This window comes from Schistocerca americana, chromosome 4, assembly GCF_021461395.2.
Source record: "Schistocerca americana isolate TAMUIC-IGC-003095 chromosome 4, iqSchAmer2.1, whole genome shotgun sequence".
Lineage (NCBI taxonomy): Eukaryota > Metazoa > Arthropoda > Insecta > Orthoptera > Acrididae > Schistocerca > Schistocerca americana.
Window position 1 is genome coordinate 736,729,381 of NC_060122.1, and position 24,987 is coordinate 736,754,367.

Consider the following 24,987-nt stretch of genomic DNA (forward strand, 5'->3'; position numbering starts at 1 on the left):
AGAGACAATGCAATTCCTAATCTCTCACCTTTTTATAAACTACAACAGTCTTTACATTATCTATGGCGGTTGCTCAGAAAGCGATGCACCACATTTTTTTTTCTCAGCTGAAAACAATGCTATGAAAGCAAAACATTATGTGTGTATTATTTGAAGTTTCCTGAGTGAGCACGCTAATTGTTTGTTGTTTCCGACAGATAGAGCAGCCGCAGGATGTTTGTTGTTTCCGACAGATAGAGCAGCCGCAGGATGGTTTCAAAATGGCATCTGTAGGTGATGTACATTATAGGCAACATGCTGTCATTGAATTTCTCACTGCAGAGAAAGAAACTGTGGGGAACATTCACAAACACTTGTGCAAAGTCTCGAAGCATCTGTTGCCGACAGAAGTACAGTTAATCTTTCTGGGCAACCCTCCTGAAAATAACCATAAGCACCTACAATTAGTTACACTTTCTTTCTGAACTCAGGCATCTCATTGTGTCTTTGGTGTACTATTTTGATGGAGGTTTGTTAATCTACTTTCTACCATATGCAGTATTTTGCTATGTTATTAGGCGCACTGCAGTGTCATTGTTTGAGAAATGTTTTAATAGGTTTTTCATGATTTGTTTCACGATGTTATGAACTTTCTATATGACTGATAGTGTGTTTTTTGGTAATATACTTCCCCATGCTAGAACTTGTTTGGTGTAATGCATATAGCATCACATGAGCCTGATAGAGGTCTTTCTTTTCCATTTAATTGAGTTTATTAATAATCTTTGCAATCAAACATGTCTGTAACTTTCAGCCTTAACTGCTTATTATGAGCATAAATCTTTGATTTATTTGTTGTAACAAATAAGATTAACTGTCAGTAAAGGCTATGGATACAAAAATAAAGAAATTACATACATAAAGAAATCAGAAAGCATATAAAGTGCCAATAATTGAAAATTACTGTGGTACATCACTACTGATTGGTACTGATTTTTCAGACTGCAAGTGTTTTGAAATGCTGGGCACTGCCTCTGTTACAAGTCAATGAATAATATATTGTTGTTGTTATGGTGCTCAGTCCACAGACTGGTTTGATGCAGCCCTCAATGCTACTCTATACTATGCAAGCTTCTTCATCTCCAAGTAACTACTGCAACTTACGTCCTTCTAAATCTGCTTAGTGTATTCGTCTCTTGGTCTCCCTCTATGATTTATAGCCTTCAAACTGCCCTCCAATACTAAATGGGTAGTCCCGTGATGCCTCTGAACATGTCCTACCAACTGATCCCTTCTTCTAATCAAGTTGTGCCACAAATTCCTCTTGTCCCCAATTCTAATCAGTATCTCCTCATTAGTTATGTGATCTACCCATCTAATCTTCAGCATTCTTCTGTAGCACCATATTTTGAAAGCTTCTATTCTCTTGTCTAAACTTGTTATCATCCATGTTTCAATTCCATACTTAGCTACACTCCATACAAATGCTTTCAGAAGTGACTTTCTGACACTTAAATCAATACTTGATGTTAACAAATGTCTCGTCTTCAGAAATGCTTTCCTTGCCATTGCCAGTCTACATTTTATATCCTCTCTACTTCGACCATCGTCAGTTATTTTGCTCCCTAAATAGCAAAACTCATTTACTACTTTTAAGTGACTCGTTTCCTAATCTGTTTCCCTCAGCATCACCTGATTTAATTCGACTACATTCCATTATTCTCATTTTGCTTTTGTTGATGTCCATCTCATATCCTCCTTTCAAGACACTGTCCATTACGTTCAACTGCTCTTCCAGGTCCTTTGCTGTCTGTGACAGAATTACAATGTCATCGGCAAACCGCAAAGTTAGTATTTCTGCTTCATGGATTTTAGTACCTACTCGAAATTTTTCTTTTGTTTCCTTTACTGCCTGCTCAATATACAGATTGAATAACCTCGGGGATAGGCTACAACCCTGTCTCACTCCCTTCCCAACCACTGCCTCCCTTTCATGCCCCTCGACTATTATAACTGCCGTCTGGTTTCTGTACAAATTGTAAATAGCCTTTCGCTCCCTGTATTTTACCTCTGCCACAGAATTTGAAACAGAATATTCCAATCAATAATGTCAAAAGCCTTCTCTAAGTTTCCAAATCCTAGAAATGTAGGTTTGCCTTTCCTTACTCTATCTTCGAAGATAAGTCGTAGCGTCAGTATTGCCTCATGTGTTCCAACATTTCTAAGGAATCTAAACTGATCCTCCCCGAGCTTGGCTTCTACCAGTTTTTCCATTTGTCTGTAAACAATTCTTGTTAATATTTTGCAGCCGTGACTTATTAAACTGATGGTTCAGTAATTTTCACACCTGTCAACACCTGGTTTCTTTGACATTGGAATTATTATATTCTTCTTGAAGTGTGAGGGTATTTCACCTGTGTCATACATCTTGCTCACCCAAGGCTATCAGTAGTTCTAATGGAATGTTGTCTACTCCCGGGGCCTTGTTTCGACTTAGGTCTTTCAGTGCTCTGTCAAATTCTTCACGCACTATCATATCTCCCATTTCATCTTTATCTACGTCCTCTTCCATTTCTGTAATATTGCCCTCAAGTACGTAGCCCTTGTATAGACCCTCTATGTACTCCTTCCACCTTTCTGCTTTCCCTTCTTTGCTTAGAACAGGTTTTCCATCTGAGCTGTTGATATTCATACAAGTGGTTCTCTTTTCTCCAAAGATCTCTTTTAATTTTCCTGTAGGCAGTGTCTATCTTACCCCTAGTGATACATCCTTACATTTGTCCTCCAGCCATCCCTGCTTAGCCATTTTGCACTTCCTGTCGATCTCATTTTTGAGACATTTGTATTCCTTTTTGCCTACTTCATTTACTGCATGTTTATATTTTCTCCTTTCATCAGTTAAATTCAAAATCTCTTCCATTACCCATGGATTTCTAGTAGTCCTAATCTTTTTACCTACTAGATCCTCTGCTGCCTTTACTATTTCATCTCTCAAAGCTACCCATTCTTTCCCTGCTGTATTTCTTTCCCCATTCTTTTCAATTGTTCTGTAATGCTCTCTCTGAAACTCTGTACAACCTCTGGTTCTTTCAGTTTATCCAGATCCCATCTCTTTAAATTACCACCTTTTTGCAGTTTCTTCAGTTTTAATCTGCAGTTCATAACTGATATATTGTGTTTAGAGTTTACATCTGCCCCTGAAAATGTCTTACAATTTAAAACCTGGTTCCTAAATCTCTCTTACCATTATATTGCCTTCAGCAATCCTCACCATGTAATCCCTATTAGCAAAGAAGCTGTTTCTTTTCTAAACCTGAGTACTGTATATTAATTACAGGCCCACACCACTTTCCAGTCATAATTTCACCACTGAGGGGGTGTACAAACTGGCATCAGAATCAGAATTCCGAATTCATCCAGTTTTCAGATTTGAAGTTCTACGTACAAATTACGAAGCCACGAGTGGATGTGTGAAATTCTTGTGTAGGGCTGTCTGGCTCTGTGCTGCGATGCAATAGACGAGGGGTTAGTGCAGTCATTTCGGGCTGCATGCCACAGTCTACCTTGAGCTGTTGCCACTGATTCTGTATGACGCCATCCAACCTCCCAGCCTCCTCTGTCACTTTTACACAAGGCCGTGGTGCAGGTACTATGACCCACCCTAGCGTAGGAAACGATGTGCTGCTGCTTGACACTGCCATGTTGTTTCATCTATCAGCAAGTATAAGTCACCAACTTTGCTTTTAGGGAGATGATGCCACCTGGGCCAATACTGCCAGAGATATCACCAATAGCTGCCACCAAAGACTTTTTGGTTGTTTGTTTGATGCTTGTAGTTCAAAGGGATGTTCACCACTAGGTCATAGGGCTAGCTGGAAATGGATCCAGAAATGCAAGCAAGGCTGGAGCAACTCACAGTGGAGAATGAAGATCTGCGAAGGCGTCTGAATGAGGCATTAATGAATGTGACGCCACGAAGCAGCACTGTGCCTGCTGTTAGCCTTGGTTCCTCATATCCTGGGTTCCCATGCCTGGTACCATACTGCTTAGTACTTGATCTTGCAATGGGTTTGTGGGTTCCCACTTACTCAGGTACACCGGCAAAAAATCTACACTTTCATACAGAATTTAGTGGAGACAGAGAAAATTTCGGCATGGGGTTATGAATTGTTGGTAGGAGTTGCTGGAGGCATGTGCTTATGTAAATTCTGTGGAAAGACTGCAAAATACCAGCGCATTTGACATTGTTGCAAAAGGGCTAATTGGTAGACGCAGAGATACGCATATTATCTGCTGTAGAGAAAAACTTTCCATCCTGAATCAAAAGTCTGGAGATGATTTAGAGCATTTTGCTAACCGAAAGAGAGCAGTATCACGCTGTATGCATGCACCATGGGACAATGATGAAGAGAATGAGCTACCACTCAGCAAAGCAGATGCTCGGTTTGTAGATGTATTTGTTTATGAGATTGACCCACACATAAGTGCTGAGATGAAGTGTGCTTTGCCGAGTACAACTTGCATTTCTACGTGAGGAGTCCTGGCAGTTCATCCGCTGTTCCACCCGGGTAAACCCAGTAGATGTGCATTCATTGCTGAAGTGCTCTGCACTTGTTGCAGATGGCCGGGCTACAAGGCTCCTGAGTGTTTAGCATTGTCATGTGCCTATTATTGAAAGATTGAACACAAGAGAGCAAATTGCCCATGTCTACAAGTTTCTTGACTAAGCAAATAGGCTGCTGAGTGCTCAAAGGAAAGCAAATCTGGGAAAAACGAATGGGAGTAATCCTGCCACTGCTCCCTGCTGCCATGGACTGCGCAGACGGGTTTTACCTTTTCTGCAGACAAATGTGTGTGTGTTCATTTTAATCGTTCTCGACGTCTTTTTACCTCCCCTGAATTGCGTCTGAGGGACACCATTCTTCCTTTTAGAGACACTGTGAGGTTCCTGGGCCTCACTTTTGATTCGAAGTTGTCGTGGTTGCCTCACCTTAAAGACCTCAAGGTGCGGGCCCTGAAGGCACTGAATATTTTGAAGTGTCTGAGCCATCGGTCCTGGGGAGCAGATCGGGCGCGTCTGCTGCAATTTTATAGGGCTTTCGTCTGATCGCGTCTTGACTATGGTTGCACCGTATATGCGTCAGCAAGGCCTTCGTATCTGAAGATTCTTGACGCAGTACACCATGAGGGTATCAGGCTGGCCACTGGTGCCTTCCGTACCAGTCCCATTCCCAGCCTGTGTGCTGAGGCAGGGAAACCGCCGCTCACCATCTGGCGGAAACTCCTCATGGTGCGACGGGTGTGTCAATTCCTTGCCTGTCCTACCTCCCCTGCGTACCCTACCGTTGCCCGACCGCCTATGGAATGTCTCTTTTTCCAGTCGTCCCTGGGCAACGAGACCATTTGGGATTCGTGCCAAGCATTTGCTTGAGTCCCTTGGTGTGGAGCGTGTGGCCCCCCAACGACAAGGTTTTACTCGTCTGCCTCCCTGGTTGCTCCAGAGGCCCAGCGTCCTTTTAGACTTGTCGGAGTACCGGAGGAGCTGCACTCCTGCGTTTGTTTTTACCTCCTTATTTTCCGATCTTTTACACCAGAATCCGGACCATGTACCAGTATTTACAGATGGCTCTAAACAGGGGGACTCTGTTGGTTGTGCTGTTGTTTTCCCTTATTGAGTCGTCAAGTTCCAGTATCCTGCGGCGTTTACCATCTTTGATGCCGAATTGTTTGCAATCTTGCAGGCGTTGGAGCAGATGAGATGTGTTCCCAGTCTTAAGTTCCTCATCTGTTCTGACTCCCTGAGTGCCCTTGAGACTATGAAACACTTGTACCCAGCGGATACGGTCATCCAGAACATCCATGATGCCCTACTCCACCTGCAACGGCAGGAGGAGGAGGTTTCTTTCTGCTGGGTGCCGGGGCACGTGGGTATTAGGGGAAACGAACTGGCGGATGTGGCTGCCAAAGATGCATGTTCCCTCCCTCACGTTGTTGAATGTGCCGTCCCCCTCCATGCTCTTACCTCCCTCCTGCGTTTTCGTGTTGTGCGTCAATGGGAAGAGGAGTGGCTGGCAGTCGGTGACAATAAGCTGCGTCTGGTCAAGGCCACCACACGGCCATGGCGTACGTCCTACCAGTCATGCAGGCGGATGAGGTTCTCCTCACTCGCCTCCGCATCGGGCACAGTCCCTCAACACGTGGTTTTTTACTCCGGCGGGAGGACCCCCCAATCTGCAGTGCTTGTGGCGTCCAGATTACTGTCCGTCACATTTTACTTGACTGTCTTTTATTCTCTGACCAGAGGGCGGTGGTTTCCTTGCCACCGGATTTGCTCTCTATTTTGCAAGACGACGCAACAACTGTGGTTAAGGTCTTACGGTTTTGTGTCCTGTCCAATTTGTTGCCTCGGATTTTAGGGAGAGGGTTTTAATGTGCTGCTGGGTGACTGGTTCACCCAGATTTTAGGTAAGATGTCCACCAGTCACTATTACCTCCTTCTTTCCCTTCGGTATCTGTTCTCTTTTCCTTGTGTTTTCTTTCCTTTTTTAGTGCGTTTCTTCTCCTCTTGTTTTGCTTCTGTCTGTGAGGATGTGGAACTGCGTTAGGTCTGTGTCTTTTAGCCGTTCTCCTTGTTTGCTGTCCGTCTTAGTCCCTTCACTGCCTCTGTTCCTGTTTTTATGCGTTTGGGCGCTGATGACCACGCTGTTTAGCACCCGTAAACTTCAAACACACACACACACACACACACACACACACACACACACACACACACACACCCTGCTGCCCTTCTGCAAAGTGAATCCAATAAGACTGGACTTGCTCAGGTGGAAAAGGTAATTTTGCTAGGTAAAATCAATGGTTAGACAGTCTGTCCTTATCATTGATACAGGTGCACAAACATGGGTTTTGTTTGTTAAATCTACAAGTGGTCAAGAACAAAACCACCACATTATAGACTTAGTGAATTGGGAAAAAAGGTAATCTGTCCAATGCATTCGCAAAACATATGGCTGGAAATAGAAAGAAGAAAGTACCAGTTCACAAAAGAAATGGTTTGGAAATGTGACCGTGATTTTGATACTATTTTAGGTAACAATTTCCAGTGTTCTCCTCATGAAAGCTTTCCTCAGACATGATAACTAATTGTAGTTTATATACTTTACAGTGCAAATATGTAATAACTAAACTAACTTGTCAGGCACTCAAAACACTTTGCCTTATAGTTTTATGCGAGACTGCACATCTATTTCACTGCCTACATTAACTGAACTCACCAGATAAGGTTAGTGGTAAACTGTTAGCTGGAACATGGTGTAGGGCCCCAGACAGAAAATATGCCAGACTGCCACCTTCAGGTTGCGATGTTTGGTTGTCATCATCTGCTCTGAGCTGCAATCGCCAAGTCGCAATGTCTCGTTGTCACCATCTGCAGTCTGTGTTTTTAGCAGGCCTATCCCTTGTCTCTTACCAAAGTCGTCAATGGTTGCAGGCTACTGCTATACGGCTACTCGCCTGCCTCCACACCCAATCAACTCAGTTGAGCCCTCTTCAGTGGATTCTCCAGTTTTAGTCTCTCCAGTGTCCTCTCTCTCTCTCTCTCTCTCTCTCTCTCTCTCTCTCTCTCTCTCTCTCTCTGTGTGTGTGTGTGTGTGTGTGTGTGTGTGTGTGTCACCATGTGCGATGTAATGCTTCTGTTCGAAACGAAAGTATTGAGTTTAAAATAATTTGCCTTTTTAATTAAATAAGTGTGACCATGCCCAGATATACAGATATCAGTTATCAGTCGTTAGCCAAAAACTCACTGCTCTGTTTTATCAGGATTTGACTGGATTGGGAAAAAATTGCAATCACTCATTGTTGTAAAAATGGGTTATTCTTATGGTAATCAGTCTAAGATGTTTTATTTATATATATAATCACTGAAATCCACACCAGAACTCATTTATCTCAGATTGCATTAGCTTTCTCAATAAAATGAACCAAACTCCAAAATTATTCTGTGATTTGTTTGGAATTGCATGCATGTACAGCATATGAACTGTCGTTAAATCATTTTCTTAAAGTAGAATTATGTTTCCTACTCTGAAAATAAGTATATAGTGAAATTAACTTTCAACTCATAACACATTTATTTCTATGGTAGTACAAAAGACTGTATGAATGCCATCAATGGAAAATCTGACTCACTACATGATTACATTTCTATTAGAGATATACAGATTTCCATTTTTTCATTTAATTACAATTGTATGAGTTAGTGTCCAAGAAAAATCTGTGGTTAGCAACAGTCACTGCTAGGATTTTCTTGCTTCAGATGTGGCAGTGGGCAAATACATCACCTGTGGCTGCCGCAATGTAGATTCTACCATCAGTGTGTTAAATCACTTTTGGTCTTGACACACAATCAATCATGTAATAAACAATTATGTAAGACAAAAACAGGGTATAAAATTTCAAACCAACTGACTTGACATGCCTTCAGCTTTTCACCTGTATTTGCTCGGGGCAGTAAGAACATTGGTGTGACAGTGTCCTATTTTCTCTTACGCCACAGTTGGCAATTTCCTTTTTTCTTGTCCATTACAAAGATTTTTTTAAAGTGAAGCAAATTATTGTGATCTATGTTTATTGTTGTTGTTTTCAGTATTATTTTTCATTCTGGTGTTATATAGTTCCAGGTGTACAGTGATTCTCTTTTTCTTTCTAATAAGATATGGGTATTTTATAATGCTGGAAATTGTATCTTTACAACGTCAGTCCAATTGCAGAGAAATTACAGAAGTGAAAACAAAATGATGAAAAAAATCAATTTCAGGAATGTGATTTTCCTGGCATACTGCAGCTTCTATGAGATTTTGGGACTGTAACCAGATCATGTTGACTTTTGCTGCAATATTTCGGCTGGCAACCATCCAACCACCTTCAGGTGAGCACTCGCCACTGGAGACTGCTAGTTCTCAGTGTCAGCTTTATAGCAAAAGTTGGCACTGAGGTGCAAGCACATTGGCAGCTGTCACAGGAGTGTATCGAAATCTGCAGCCTCTACAAATATTTTTCCATTTGTTGCACTCAGGCGTACGGTGAAACTGCATATCCTCCCTCTATGGGAATGCGCCCTTGCATCACTAAAAACAAATACCAGATGTCGCCAGATGTGTCATTAAAGAAATTCTCTCTCTCAGAAGAAATTAATGAGATCACAGAGTCCCAAATTTTGTCCAGATGGAAGATGCCGCCACAATTTATATGATTTTGTGCTAGGTGTATGTCCACAGATTCTTTAATTACTGAATCCCTAAAGGATCTCGCCAGGGCCAAGATTTTTATGGCAGAATACTCCATGGAGCACAGTGCAGTAATGCAGTGCTCAGCTATGGCTAGCTCAGTGGACTGTGAAAAGGCGAGTGTGGCATTCATGTTCAATGCACCTTTCATGTACTCTGTGTATCGTATGGACTGTGTAAGGTTTGCCACACTGGCAAGGAGTTTTGTAAATTTGCAGAAAGCCAGAATTTACTAACTTTCTTACCATTGTTGGAAAGCTTCATAGGTCAGATGATATGCACAGTACATGAAAGGTGCATTGAAAGTGGGTGCCACACTCACCATTCCCAGTCCAGTAAGTTGGCTGCAGCTGAACATTGTATTACCACAGGACACTCTATGGATTATTTGACCACAAAAATCTTGGCCCCGGAAAATCCTTTAGGGATTCAGTAATTACAGAATATGAGGAAATACGTCTAGCACAAGATCATATAAATTGTGATGGCGGCTTCCATCTGGACAAGGCTTGGTACCCGGTGATCTCCTTAATTCCTTCTGAGAGAAAACATTAAATTCATAAGGACATGTCTGGTGACATCTGACGTTTGTTTCAAGTGACATGAGCGTGCATTCTGACAGAGGGCGGACTTTTAGTTTTACCAGTGTGCATTTGCCTGTGTCCCACAAATGGAATAGTAATTGTAGATGGTGTGGATTTCAATAGAGGATGCTCCTGCGATGGCTGCCGATGTGCATGTGTCTCTGTGCCAATTTTTTCTATAAAGCTGACATCGGGAATTAGCAGTCTCCAGTGACGGACACTCACCTGAAGATGGCTGGACGGTTGCCAGCCGAAATGTTGCAAGAGTCAACGTGATCTGTCTGCAATCCCAAAACCTCATAAAATTTGAAGAATGTGTTGATGTTCAGCGTTATCTTTTCAGATCGATGTTGGTTCAGAAGTTGAATTTATTATCAGTAAGGTAACTCTTCATGCTGTAATGTTTCCATGTTGGTTGTTACTCTCAAAGTTTGGATTTTATCATGAGTTTATGTAGCTTGCCTTTATTATCGATCATAACTCTGTATTCACAATTTTCTTGATTGCATAGGAAAAGACGTACAATGGTTTACCATAACAATCTCTTATGAGCCATCTTAGAACTAGTATCTTGTTACAAAAGTAACACACCAAACACTCATTTAATACCCATCTCAGTCACTTGACAACAAGTTTATGACAATAAAGTCACGTGACATCAACTGGATTGCAGGTCCAATGCAGATCAAGATAACTGTGAGTAAAAAAAAAAAAAAAATATTCCAAAACAGATTGTGTTCTCCAATTTGATAATGTCGAATTTTGTTGTTTGATGTTTGTTTATGTGTGAAACCATGTGCTTAGTATTGTCTGCACGATTGCATACAAAAACTGATTGACTCTCGAACTCTTGACTTTCCAGTCTGGCTTGATGTAAGAAATACAGAGACAGTTGATGACTTATTAAAAAATGTACGTGACAGGAATCAAGACTACTTCAAACCTTTATGTGGGCTTCCAGTAAGCACTTATTTCAGTGCTCTGAAACTGAAATGGATGATGGACAATGTTCCTGAAGTACGAGAGGCAGTTAAGAATAAGTCATGTTTATTTGGCACTGTGGACACTTGGCTCATATGGGTAGGTTTTTAATCTTTCTGCCTATTTTGAGTAATGGTAAGTTGAATGCTTATACACTTCTGACATTGTGAGTGTGGGCAATCTGTAGTATTGTGGACACTGAATAAATTTTCAGCTGCCGAGATTGCTAAGATCATTTTTTCATATAGACGACCAGTTTCGGCAACTCTCTGTTCCCATCTTGGTTCTAAGCTTACATAATTCCATAACCTTCTCCTTCAGTACATTACTATGCAAACAGCTATGTACACACACTTGTAAAACAGTACACTAATATGTGTGTATATAACTGTTATTTTAAAACTGATATACCAACTTTTAGTATAACTCATGATACTACTTACTGTAGTCAAGGAGAAGGCTATGTAACGATGTAAACATACCTCCAAATATTTATTTATTTATTTACATTTTCTTTGCATGGAGCCATCATAATGATGGCTTTTGCAAACGTCAGACTTAATACTATGGTTATATTTACACTCACTATATTCTGTAGCTGTTGCTTCTTATGTCTATTTCTTACATTTATCACATTACAACTGATATGCTAATGCCTCACGTTACAACCACTATCTTAAATTTCGTTGAAAGAATATAAACGTTTTTCTATTAGAAAAGATTTTAATTTTGTTTTAAAATCATTTCGCTTGTACGTTCTTAGAGAGTTTGGTAGCTTGTTATACCAAATCATACCACTGATATATGGACTTCTGTCAGTCATTTTTAACTTTGTTCTGTTACGGAAATAGTTATACTTTGTTCTAGTGTTGTGATCACGTACATTACTGCCCTTGATAGCTTCTGTTGGTTGACTTATAAAAAATACAACTATTTTGAAGATGTGCAGAGAATATATTGTCAGATATTTGTGCTGCACAAACACTTCACAACATGAATCTCTATGTCCCATCCTATGTAATGTCTTATTGCCCTTTTCTGTAGTAGTAGTATTCTTTTTAAATGTACATCAGCTGCACAGCCCCACATTTCAATTTCGTAATTGAGAAAGCGGTAAAGTGTTCCGTAATATACTAATTTCAGTGCTTGGCTAGAAACGATCTTTGCGAGCTGGCATATGAAATTAATGTGGTATGTCCACTGCAAATTTTCATCAACATACACACCCAGGAATTTACAGTTACCATTTTCTGTTGCAGAGATATTACAAACACTGTTCATATTGTTGTGGTGAGAACTGCCTGTTTTAAATGTCAGTAGTTCAGATTTGGTGTCCTTCACCTTGAGACCCTGATCATTGTAGTATTTTGTTACTTCTGTTACACCACTAGTAGCAAGAGATTCTAGCTCATTAGATTCACTCCCATAGAATAAGATTGACATGTCATCTGCATAACTTACAATATGGGAGTTAATGGATTGTGCAATGTCGTTAGTATAAATAAGGAAGAGAAAGGGTCCAAGGATTGAGCCCTGTGGTATACCTTATAATACAGGTTCACTGGTGGACTGGGAGTTCATGATTTTATTATCTAGTTTGTATGACAATTTAGTGTTTTGCTTACAATTCAGCAGGTATGTGGTTAGAAGATGCATGGCTTGATCCCCAATACTATAAGATTTTAGCTATTTAAGAAGTACGCTATGGTTTACCGTATCAAATGCTCTTGTCAGTTCCAAAAATATACCTGCAGTCTGCATCTTCTGGTCTAACAGACAGTAAACTTCATGGATGAACTGTGTAACTGCTGTGGTTGTACTTAGCTCTTTTCTGAAGCCATGCTGCGAATCTACAAGCAGTTTATATTTTGTGAAAAAGGCACTTAGCTGAGAAAGGATAATGCTTTCGAATATCTTACTAAAAGCGGGAATTAATGACATTGGTCTATAGTTGGAGACATCTTCCTTACTTCCCTTTTTATACACTGGTTTCACTAAACTCATTTTTAGAACTGTTGGATACATGTTTTCTCTAATGCTGCAATTAATCAGGTGAGTAAGAGGTTTAGAGATTTCTTTTAAGCACGCTTTAGTAATAGCACTGGATACACCATCCCATCCAGATGAAATTTTTTTCTTTAGCAAGTATATTGCCCTGCAAACCTCCTGCTCATTCACTTCCACAAATTCAAATTTGGTACACTGGGTGAGATGGCATCGAGTCTCTACCTGTGGATCTATAATATGGGTTGATTGTTCACCAGAAATGCAGTAGTTATTAAAAATATTACATATAGTATCTGGGTCTTTTATAATGTTACCATCATGTCTTGTGCTGAGCAGTTCCTTGTTCATCTTGTTGGGACTTTTTCAGTATTTTTCAATCAGTTTCCAAGATGCTTTGCTTATGTTGTCAGACTGTTCTATTGTTTTGCTGTTAATATGCTTCCTTAGGTTAACAATTTCAGCTTTAAAAGTTTGCTTAGCCCTATTGTATTTTTCCTTGAAAACCTGCATAGTAGTAGCTTTATAAAGCTGGTTTAGATCATGTACTTACTGCCTGAGCATAGTCAGATTTGTTGGGGGTTTTAGTCTAGGATTACTTCCATTTTTAACTACCTATTGGATTTTTCTGACTGGAAAACTATATTCATAATGATCCAGTAGGGTTGAGTAGAATTCATTCCATTTCTCATCCGACCCTTTTACATGGTACACAGAATCCCATTTCTCATTCGCTAGTTTGTCCTTAAGAGCATTAATATTTGAGGTATTCAGTATTCGTTTCTGTAGCACAATTTTTGTTATTTTATGCACAACTGAATTGTTGTATTCTATCACCTGACAGAAGTGGTCAGAATAAAGAAAATCGAAGGTACTGTAGTTTACCTTATCTATAGCATCTTTGTTCATTATAGCATAATATATTCTAGTGGAACATGTGTCTGTCACTCTGGTGTCAGAGTTCACTGTATTTACAAGATTGTATGAGGTCAGTATATCACTGAGTTTCAAGTTTACTATGCTATTGGAGTTTGCATCTATATTAAAGTCAGTTAATATAGTAAGGTCATTAGAACCGGCCTGACCAATAACTCTACAAAGTTTATCCATAAACTGCATAACATCAGCATTTGGTGGCCTATATACTCCAATCACTTTATGCTTTGGTAACTTAAGATCATTACTGTGGAGTACAATACCTGTCATTTCAATTGATCCTTCTTTGGTGTGGTGTTCAAGAAAGTAATTTTTTTTGGCTTCTATATCCTTATTAACATAAACTAGCACACCACCACCTTTACGGTTTTGCCTACATTAAATATTTGCTAGAATGTAACCTTCTAATCTATAATATATTATTTCACTGCATTTTAGCCCATGTTCCGTTATTACTAGTACATGTGGCAAGTGTTCCTCTATGAATATTTGTAGAATGTCTAGTGTGTTTCTGAGATATTGCACATATAACAAAAGAGAATTACTGAAAGCGATAACTTGTATGAATAGATGATTTTAGTGATCTTGGGAGATGAAAATTTATTCATTATTTATGGTCTGTAATTTATCTCTACTATTTCCCTTCTCTCATGAGTCAGATAGCATGTAGATGAAAAAGTGACAGTGACAAGTTTGTTCGGAGTGGACTAACTCTTTTCTGCATTTTAAGGGCTCATTTTCCTAAACTAGCTGTAACTTGCATGGAAAACTATGCCGAAATTCAATATAAACAGAATTGTATAGGTTGTGTAATCTTTATTAATGTGCCCTAGTTCACTACTAAACCCCCTTAATTTCATTGCAAGTTGTATCTTTCCATTGGTCCAATATTGTGTACTATTTGTATGCAATGCAGAGTTTTCAGTTTATTTTCCTTGTTTGTCAATCTGATTTTATTTCATAGAATCTTACAGGAGGGCCTAACGGTGGTCTTCACATAACTGATGTTACCAATGCCTCAAGGACAATGTTAATGAATATTCGCACACTGCAGTGGGACAACACTCTTTGCAAGTAAGTCTTATATTGATATGTATTTTGGTTTCTCCATAACAATAAATAATAACGATTTCTGAAACATCGACTATGCACTGCTAATGTACATTTGAAGAATGAAGGAAACATATGTCTTAAACATGACCAGCATTAAGTACGCTCCCAAGACTCCCAAGATTTTGTAAAAGAGAATTTTCTGAAATTAAAAACTTAAATGTATGTATTTCATTGTACATGGAAGATTGGCGTGGTACAAAGAAATTACTGAAATAGTGCTTGGTAAAAAATTGTTAATGGCGTATGGTATATTTTGACTCATTTGAAGCCCTTTTTTTTTTTTATAGGAATTAAATGCTGTAGTGGGTTAGAGTAGTGAATGAATGTAGGCACCAGGGAACTGTTATCAGTAGGTAATGCAAAACCCATTCAGTGAAACTCAGAAGGTTTGAAAATGAAGAATTATGGAGCTTTTGAGTGTAGAAGAGGGGGTAGATATTTCAAAAGTGCATGTGTGAAACTAAACCAATGACAATTAACTGCCAAGTAAATGTATTAAATTAGCAAGGGACACAAAAATAATCCAGAACTTTTTTAGGAAAAGACTCACTAAATTTCCTTGGCTGATTTAAGTGTCCCAGCTCTAGAGCTTGACTGGGATGAGGAATAGGAATATGGCTACTGTTAGTTCATCATGGTGCAGTCCCTGTGCATTGGTGGGGTAGCTCAGAGAGAGCAGTGGAAAAAGGAGATGAGGGGGTCAAAGTAAGTGTAGAGATTAATTGAAGTGGGAGGAATGGAGCTAGGATTGGAAGTGGTTAGCAGAGTTTAGGACCAGGGCAGTTAGGCTTGAAGGATGTGTTGTGAGAACAGCTCACATTTATGTAATTCATAGAAGCTGGTGTTCGGGGTGATACAGAGTTACAGATTGTGTGGCTGCCATTGAAATCAAGCACATTATGCTGTGCTAGTGGACGATCAACTGTGCTCTTGAACAAAGTTTGCCAGTGGCCATTCATTTGAATGGACAATGGGATGGCGGTCATGCCCACACAGAAGGCTGTGCAAAACCTACAGAAAAGCTTTTATATGATATGCTATTTTCACAGATGTCCCAGCATTCTAAAGGGTAAGATATGCCTGAGCAGGATTGGAACAGGATGTTCTGGGTGGGTGCATTGAAAAGGTTTTGCACCTAAGTCTTCCACAGGGATGTTAACCCTGTGATACATGGTTGGAAGTAGGTGCAGCATAAATACAGAGCAGGATGTGTCATAGGCTGGGTGGGTGGTAGAATACCACTTTGGGAGAGATACGAAGGATTGTATGGTGGATTAGTTGAAGAATGCTGTTACGTTGTTTCAGCTGGGGTAATACTGAGTAATGAGGATGTCATTTCATTGCAGGTAGTTCAAGGGGGTTGGTCAGAGGATTAGAGGTCCATGTGGATATTACATATGAGGTCTGGTTGTGGAATAGGTTTGGAGGTAGGCCTAATATTGGTCTGTGGAGATCTTCATAAGACATTGAACATACTGGGTAGGATTTTACTTGTTACTCCAGATGTACTGTCCATGAGTGAGCAGACTTTATGTTACAGACTTTTTAGTGGAAGGAACATCTGATATTAAAATATAGGTTTTGTTGATGGTTCATGGGTCTGATATGGACAGTGGTCTCCATGGAGCCATTGGGGAGGTGTAGGTCAATGTTGAGGGTAATGACATGCTGGGCTAATTAGGGCCAGGTGATGTTGATGATGGGAAAGAAGGGACTGAGTCTGTGGGGGAATGAAGATAGTGTGTCACAAACTGTAAGATTTCTTGGACTGCTCTTATTTTGCTTTGTGGGCTTTGGCTGTATTCGGTGCCACTGGAGTCATGCTTACATTGTAACAGGTTTTTCTTCTAACGACATGCTTGACTTAGCCAATGATGGACTGAATCCTTATCGTGGTTTGTTTAGCACTGGAGCAAAGCGTTAGTTTACATGCCTTGTACAAGTCCGATCCCAACTGAACCAATCTTTGAGATTTCACGAGCAGCAGAGCAGACTTTATCAACAAAGTGTAACATTTCCAAAGTTTCTCATCCACCACCAAGGATTCAGATTTATTGCTCATCAGGCTGCTCATGAAAACAGCAACATAGAACTGTTTTGTCAACCAGTAGTGTTCAAAACAACAGGCCTCTCAGCCGTTGCAGTTGCAATTCCAATTGTCCACAGTAATGCTCCAATTATGAAGCCAGCTCCAAACTAGCTTCTAAGTTGGATATAACTAAAATTCACAATGGTCAATCTTACTACTGTGACACACTATATGACACCATAAATCTGCATCTTCATCTACGCCTATACTCTGCAACCCACTGTGAAGTGTGTGGCCAATGGTACATTCCATTGTACCAGTTGTTAGGGCTTTTCCTGATCCAGTCACATGTAAGTGTGGGAAGAATGAATGCTTAAATGCCTCTTTGTGTGTTGTAATCAGTCTCATCTTGTCTTCATGATCCTTATGCAAGTGACACGTACGGGGTTGCAATATATTCCTAGCTCCATCACTTTGAGTTGGGTCCAGAATATTTCTAAGTAGGTTTTCATAGGATAGCTAGTGTCTGCCTTCAAGCAGCTGCCAGTTCAGTTCTTTCCACTTCGTTGTGACACTTTTCCATGGATCGAACAAAACCTGTGACAGTTCATGCTACGCTTCTTTGTATTTGTCCAATATGCACTCTCAGTTCTATTTGGTACGGGTTCCACACACTTGAGTAAAGCACTTGGTTGTTACACATGAGTATTTTGTATGCAGCCTCCTTTGTAGATTGATTGTACTTCCCTAGTATTCTACCAGTGAACCACAGTCTGCCACCTGCATTACCTATTATTAAACCAATGTGATTGTTCCATTTATATCCCTACAAATTGTTACACCCGGTTATTTATGTGACTTGACCATTTCCGATTGTGAGTCATTGATATCATAATCATATTACACTCTGGTTTTTCATTTTGTGGAGTGCATAATTTTACATTTCTGGATATTTAAAGCAAATTGCAAATCCTTGCAACACTTTGAAATATTATCAAGGTGTGATTGAATATTTCTACAGCTTCTTTCAGATAGTACTTCAGTACGGATAACTGCATCATCTGCAAAAAGTCTGAGGGTATAATAACACTGTCTGTAAGGTTATTAATATACAACATGAACAGCAGGGATCTTAATACAATTTCCTCAGGCACACCCAAATTCACTTCTATATTTGTCAATGACTCTACATCCAAGATCGCTTTCTGCATCCCCCCTACCAAAAAATACTCAGTCCAGCCACAAATTTTGCTTGATACCCCGTAGATCATAATTTTGATAATAAGCATGGATGTGGTAGTGAGTCAGATACTTTTAGGAAATCAAGAGATACTGTGCCTAAATCATGTGAGAAAAGTGGGAAATGGGTTTAACATGGTTGATCATTTTTAGAATCCCTGCTTGTTGGCATGGATGACGTCCTTCTGTTCAAGATACCTCATTACATGTGAGCTCAAAATAAATTCTAAGATTCTACAACAATTGGCTATCTATGATATTGGACAGTAGTATAGTGGATCACTTCTGATATCCTTCTTGTAGGTAGTAGGTGTGACCTGTGTTTTCTTCCAACTACTCATCATGGGTTTTTATTCATGGTATCTATGATAGTTAAAGAGGGACTAACTCAGCCGGAAATTCTGTATAGAATCTGATAGGGATTCTATTGAGCTCTGGGGCTTTGTTTAGTTTTATTGCTTTCAGCTGTTTCTCAACATCATTGACACTAACACTGTGGAACACATTAAAGGCTCACTTTTTTAAAACCACGTAATTGTCTCCCATTGTGATGCAGAAGTTTGAAATTTGGCTCCAGTGGTACCTACAACCTTCCTCAGAAATGGTTCAATAGTGTGACACCCTGCAATGTCACCCTCAGGCTCAACAATGCTTCATATAGGGAGATGCTGACACATGCTAAAGATGACCCAGACTCAGAAGTTCATGTGATATGTAAGGCAGATTAATGATTTCACATTTGCACAAATTTTGCCACAATTCTGTCCCCGCCAGCATGGTTATGTCACTTGACGGGAAGGTTGTCACACCCAGCCTGCCCACAATTCACACCTTCTCTTGATGCCTCTGTGATGGAAGTGAGAATTGTGATGCCCAGTGTGAAATCACATTGTTTTCTAATGGGTGGCTGAGGAAAACATTTCAGAAACTCTGCCCTCGGAATCGATAAGAAAAGTCTTTGGTGAGGCATAAAGGGTAATGTCGAAACCACCCCTTTTCTTGGGTTATTGATTCCCACCCTTTTTGCCTTCAGAAACAACAGTTCACAGTGTGATGAGCAACAGAACAACATTCTAGACAACCTTTGACACTGCTGACATCCCCTGGATGATTCATCCTTCTCTAAGGACATTGTGGCACTCAAACCCCATTGAAAGTTGGTGGACCCCTTTGAAATTGCAGCAATATGGCAATTTTTGCTCCGGTGTATAGGTTGGAACTACTAGGGACCTTTTGGAACCATTCAATAAAATTTGAATGTGATTCGAAGCAGCAAACAATGATTATGCTTTATCCATCCTGCTGTTTTGCATCTTCCTGGGGCATGAGATGATCTCAGAGGAGGAGGAGGGGGAGGAGGTTGAAAAGGGATCCTCCTAAGACACTCCCCGCACCCCTCCCCCACCCACCCTCACAATTCCCCCATTTTGGCAACATCCTTGGTGCCACCTGCACTCTGTTGGGCACTTCAAAAATGTGCTTGTACAGCGATGGCCATTCAGTGATTCCAAGATGCTGGCATGACAGGCATCCCTTTCAGCACCCTTAGATTTTGTTTGTGGCCAGCAGAAACTAGTTCAGTGATGGAGCACGACTAAGCTGATTTTTGTTGAAATGGTTGCCTTTCAAACCAGCGCCTAAGAGTCTGTGAATGCCCATTTTTGTACAGAGTCATTTTAAAGTGGGTGGGTGGCGGGTGGCACTGAGGGTGCTGCAATACGGGTGGGGAGGGGGGAGCTTATTAGAGATACCCTTTGCAGCATTTAATTCATGTGTGTGTCAACATCACTTTCCCCCCCTCCCCCTCCTCCATTATCACATCATTCAAATTTCGCCAAAAGGTTTTGAAAGGGCACTAGTTGTTCCACCCTATATATTGGAGCAAAAATTGCTGTTATGCTTCACTTAATGTGGCCAAATCATGTTCAATGGGATTGGAGTCCCACAGTGTCCTTATAAAAGGGCGCTGAATCATCGGGGAAGGAGGTGGGGTGGGGGTGGGGGGTCGGGAATGTCAAAGGTCATCTTTACAATGAGTAGCAGCCTATCTTTCACTTATATTGAAGATTTCTAGCAACATATACAGAGCAACACCCATCAAAGCTGTTGTGTGGCTGAGCTGCTTCATGGCCACCCTCGTTGGACCCTCTGCACTCTGCTATTCCCACCTGTAGAGAGAGAGGAGGATACGACCACACTGTTCCACATCAGATCCACAGGGTGTATATGTATGTTTTTGGACCATACCACAATGGATCTAGGGATCCTTAGTTGTTTATGGCTGCCAGTTGGTGGCAGTTGCAATTTCTTGCATCCAGCTGCAACATCATCATCATCAGCTGTTGTTGCACCACTTCAATCATGTGAATTTCATATGAAAATATTAATATCATAACTTAATATAAACAGAATTTTGTGGAATTTTTTTTCGATCTTGTGACAGATGCTCACTTCTTGGGCCACATTGATACTTGCTGTGGGCTGCGTGTGACCCGTGGGCCATGGGTTAGGAACCCTGTTCTGGAACATCCAGCAGGTATACTGTAAGCTGCCTGGTGTAATATCTCCAGCAATGCATTATGGGAGCTGGCTCTCATGGTTAATTATAGACTGGCTGCAGTCTGTTGTAAATCATTTCACTTTGTGTAAGCCAGCATGTGCATCCTGTGAGAAATGGTTCAATTACTAGAGTTATGTTAGTTTACTATTCAGACTTTGCCAATATCAGCTACTACTGGACTCCTGCTTGGATGTGGCATGTGATAGGTTTTCTTCTCATGACTTGCGTGCCTTAGCTTATATTGGACTCATCTGTTTCCAGATTTATAACACCCAATTTATATGCATTTGTACCAGGTTGTATATGGAAATAAATGTTGAGTGGTGTGTGAAAATGTTTTTGTAATTACGAAAAAAAGATTCTTCAGCATATTCACTGGGATCAACACTGTCTGAAGCTAGTGTCTAAGTGGAAGAACTTTGTGCTCATTCTTTCTCAGAGCATTTTCACTTGTAGAAGGGGATATGTACATGAGAAACCATCCTTTTGCAATGGAGTTGATTTTAGGCAACCTGTGATAAATCTTGCTGTCATATTTGAAATGACAAGTGTTGACTTACACTGTAGAGATAGCATACTCCAATGTGAAATATCACATGGCAAGTACAGATGTCATCAGTGCATGTTGTTGAGTATACTACCTGACAGCTCATTAATTTTCTGATGATGCAGTTTCTTGGCATACTGTATGATATTGATACAGTGGTGGTTAAAAGTCAGCATATCATTCAAAGATACACCAGGTACTTTTATGTATATTAGTCATCCAGTTTGACGACATTCTGTTTTATACATAAAGTTCTTCCTGCTTCCTCAAGTGGGAATTGTTTTTTGTGGTACCTAGGCTTCTGCTAATTGAAAATACATTGAGTTAGATCAAATGATTTCGTTAAGGTTATCTCAGTGATTTCGAGAACATATCCTTGGATTCCAGTTACCGTATCATTAGCATAAACAAGCTTGTGGTAACTTCCAGCAGAGGTTGATCATTTTTATACACATGGAATAAGGGTGGGTGCCATTGTTCTACTCGATGGATGATATATTTATTATAACTCACTCTCCGAGCTCCTGTCATTTTCTTTTCTTTGAAGCCATCCTTAGTGTACGGCTTTAGATTGAGAATTTGGGATAACAACTTGTCTTCCTTTCTACTTTATAGATCCAAAGTTAGCTGGCTCTGTTATGAAGAAAAAAATCTATTTGTTCTGATAGTTGAGTCAGAATCAGGCATTCAGTGATCTTGGTTAGATGGCTCAGGAAGATATTGGCCTATATCTTTTTGGATTGTCTGTAAGCATATTCAGCTTCAATACAGACACTGTATGGGCCTTTATCTAGACATTAGGAAACTGATGCATATGATATTTGTGTGGAAATCTAATAAATATTTCTGGGCCTTAGGGTAGAAAGGTTTGATTTGATTGACCTTAATCTCATCAATACAAACTTCTTTGAAATTCTTGCACCAGCATGAGCTTATTCTAATTTCTTCATAGTGAACCTCCATCTCTTCTTTATTTCGGTTAGTTCCAGCTGTAAATGTTTTACTCCGGTGTACCGTTTGAAGGAAGCCAGTGGACAATTCTGTTGGTGTTGACATTAATGTGCACTGGTCATTTGGTTACAATGATATTGTGACAGTTTTCTACTCTCCAAGTTTTTTGACTGCTGTGGCTCATGAGCATTTCTTTCCTAACTTTGTTCACCTTTATGTTTATGGCAAACAGTGGATTCCTCCAGTCATGGTAATGCTTCACCAAAATGATTTGCTTTGAAAAGACAGAAAAACCTGTGTGTAAATAATTTGTCTCTTATGTTAACCTTCAGACACAAGCATACCTGCAAACTTAGTGGAAATTTTAGGGAACATTTTTGATGGGTTAATGAACTTGTCATATGATTCTGATTTAGGTTTGGTAGTAGTGATTGTGTTATTCATGGCCACCATTAAGTCCAGCTGTCCTTTCTGGAGATGAGTCTTCCATAAATTTCGTAATCTGAGGTGGAACAATTACTGTGACCTGAAATGTATTGGACATGTGTACCATCCATTGTGTCTGTGCCAGTGTTACTCCATTTTCATTATTATATGTTCAGTGATCTGCCCCCCTCCTCAACACTCACAGAAATGCGAAACTCACTGAAAAAAATCTTCTATTACAGTCTTAACTGATTCATTATGGAAGGTGGTGGATCACTGTGAGAGATGTTTATCGTTTGTTGATGGAAGCTACTGCACAGCTGCTTATCTCTACAGTTAATATTTCTGTTTTCTAGAGTGATGGCTACGGATTCATTTTGAAAGCCTTGTTTAGTGAATACTTTTGTTCAGTGATCATAAGGATGTATTGCAGCCTCAGTCCCCATACTATTTAATCTCAGGGGTTCTTGCATACACAAGATGGAAAGAAACACAAAGGAAAGTGTTTGTGGTTTTGGTAGTTACTGCTGCAAGACACTATTAAAGCCACCTGAGTATATCGAATAGTTGTTTCCAAGAAATATGATGGAACTTACGCATTATTTTCCAGTGGTAAACTTGAGAAGTCTGTTTTGCATGCAGTTACCTTGTTTCCAGATGTCCTAAATTAGCTTGTATCTGGTCCTAGTTTTTGTGTGCGAAATTTACGACTCAGTTCCGTGCAATACGAAATATGTTAAAGGATAAGCTGACTATATTTAAGATAGGAACATTGTTTACTCATTTGCTATCAAAACAAAAATAACAGATACGCACAGTTAAAAAAGGCAGCTATACTGAAATCTCTCATGTGCTTTCAGGTTTATTTCATTTTGGCCAATAATAAATGTTACTGTACCTAATGACACTCATGATTCAGGATGTTGAATTATTGTTCCTACTCTTCAAAAATTTGTTCATTTTTTCTTTATCCTGACAAAAGCAATTTACTGTTCCTATTCTTGTTTTTGTAGGTAATAAGTAGATGGTTATCTTCTGTCTACTTTTGAGGACATAAAATAAAAATGTTTTAACATAATAATCCTCAGAGGATTATTACAATATGAAAAGAGGAGGTATAGTTTTTTTAGGAGAATTATTGCAACAGTCTTCACATGTCGTACAGCTCTATTCATGCTTTAACATATGCTACTGGCCATTAAAATTGCTACACCGTGAAGATGACGTGCTACAGACGTGAAATTTAACCGACAGGAAGAAGATGCAGTGATATGCAAATGATTAGCTTTTCAGAGCATTTACACAAGGTTGGCACCGGAGGCGACACCTACAATGTGCTGACATGAGGAAAGTTTCCAACTGATTTCTCATATACAAAAACCGATTTCTCATATACAAACAGCAGGTGACCGGCGTTGCCTGGTGAAACGTTGTTGTGATGCCTCATGTAAGGAGGGGAAATGTGTACCATCACGTTTCCGACTTTGATAAAGGTCGGATTGTAGCGTATCACGATTGCGGTTTATCGTATCGTGACATTGCTGCTCGCATTGGTAGAGATCCAATGACTGTTAGCTGAATATGGAATCAGTGGTTCAGGAAGGTAATACGGAATGCCGTGCTGGATCCCGACGGCCTCGTATCACTAGCAGTCGAGATGACGGGCATCGTATCTGCATGGCTGTAATGGATCGTGCAGCCACGTCTTGATCCCTGAGTCAACAGATGGGGACGTTTGCAAGACAACAACAATCTGCATGAACAGTTCGACGGCGTTTGCAGCAACATGGACTATCAGCTCGGAGACCGTGGCTGCGGTTACCCTTGACGCTGCATCACAGACAGGAGCATCTGCGATGGTGTACTCAACGACGAACCTAGGTGCACGAATGGCAAAACGTCATTTTTTTTCGGATGAATCCAGGTTCTGTTTCCAGCATCATGTTGGTCGCATCCGCGTTTGGCGACATCGTGGTGAACGCACATTGGAAGAGTGTATTCGTCATCGCCATACTGGTGTATCATCCGGCGTGATGGTGTGGGGTGCCATTGGTTACACGTCTCAGTCACCTCTTGTTCGCATTGACGGCACTTTTGAACAGTGGACATTACATTTCAGATGTGTTACGACCCGTGGCTCTACCCTTCATTCGATCCCTGCGAAACCCTACATTTCAGCAGGATAATGCACGACCGCATGTTGCACTTCCTCTGTGGGCCTTTCTGGATACAGAAAATGTTCGACTGCTGCCCTGGCCAGCTCATTCTCCGGATCTCTCACCAATTGAAAATGTCTGGTCAATGGTGGCTGAGCAACTGGCTCGTCACAATACGCCAGTCACTACTCTTGATGA

The 24,987-nt window shown here is 40.3% G+C and overlaps 1 protein-coding gene across 2 annotated transcripts in view; it reads left to right on the top strand.

Annotated features, from left to right (window-relative positions):
• The window catches only part of LOC124612277 (glycerol kinase-like), a 174,733-nt gene that overhangs the window by 11,515 nt on the left and 138,231 nt on the right, over positions 1-24,987 (top strand). For both annotated transcript variants that reach the window (XM_047140381.1, XM_047140382.1), the window contains 2 exons: positions 10,710-10,927; positions 14,733-14,842. In XM_047140381.1, the coding sequence (XP_046996337.1) occupies positions 10,710-10,927; positions 14,733-14,842 (328 nt within the window). The remainder of the gene's footprint in view (positions 1-10,709; positions 10,928-14,732; positions 14,843-24,987) is intronic.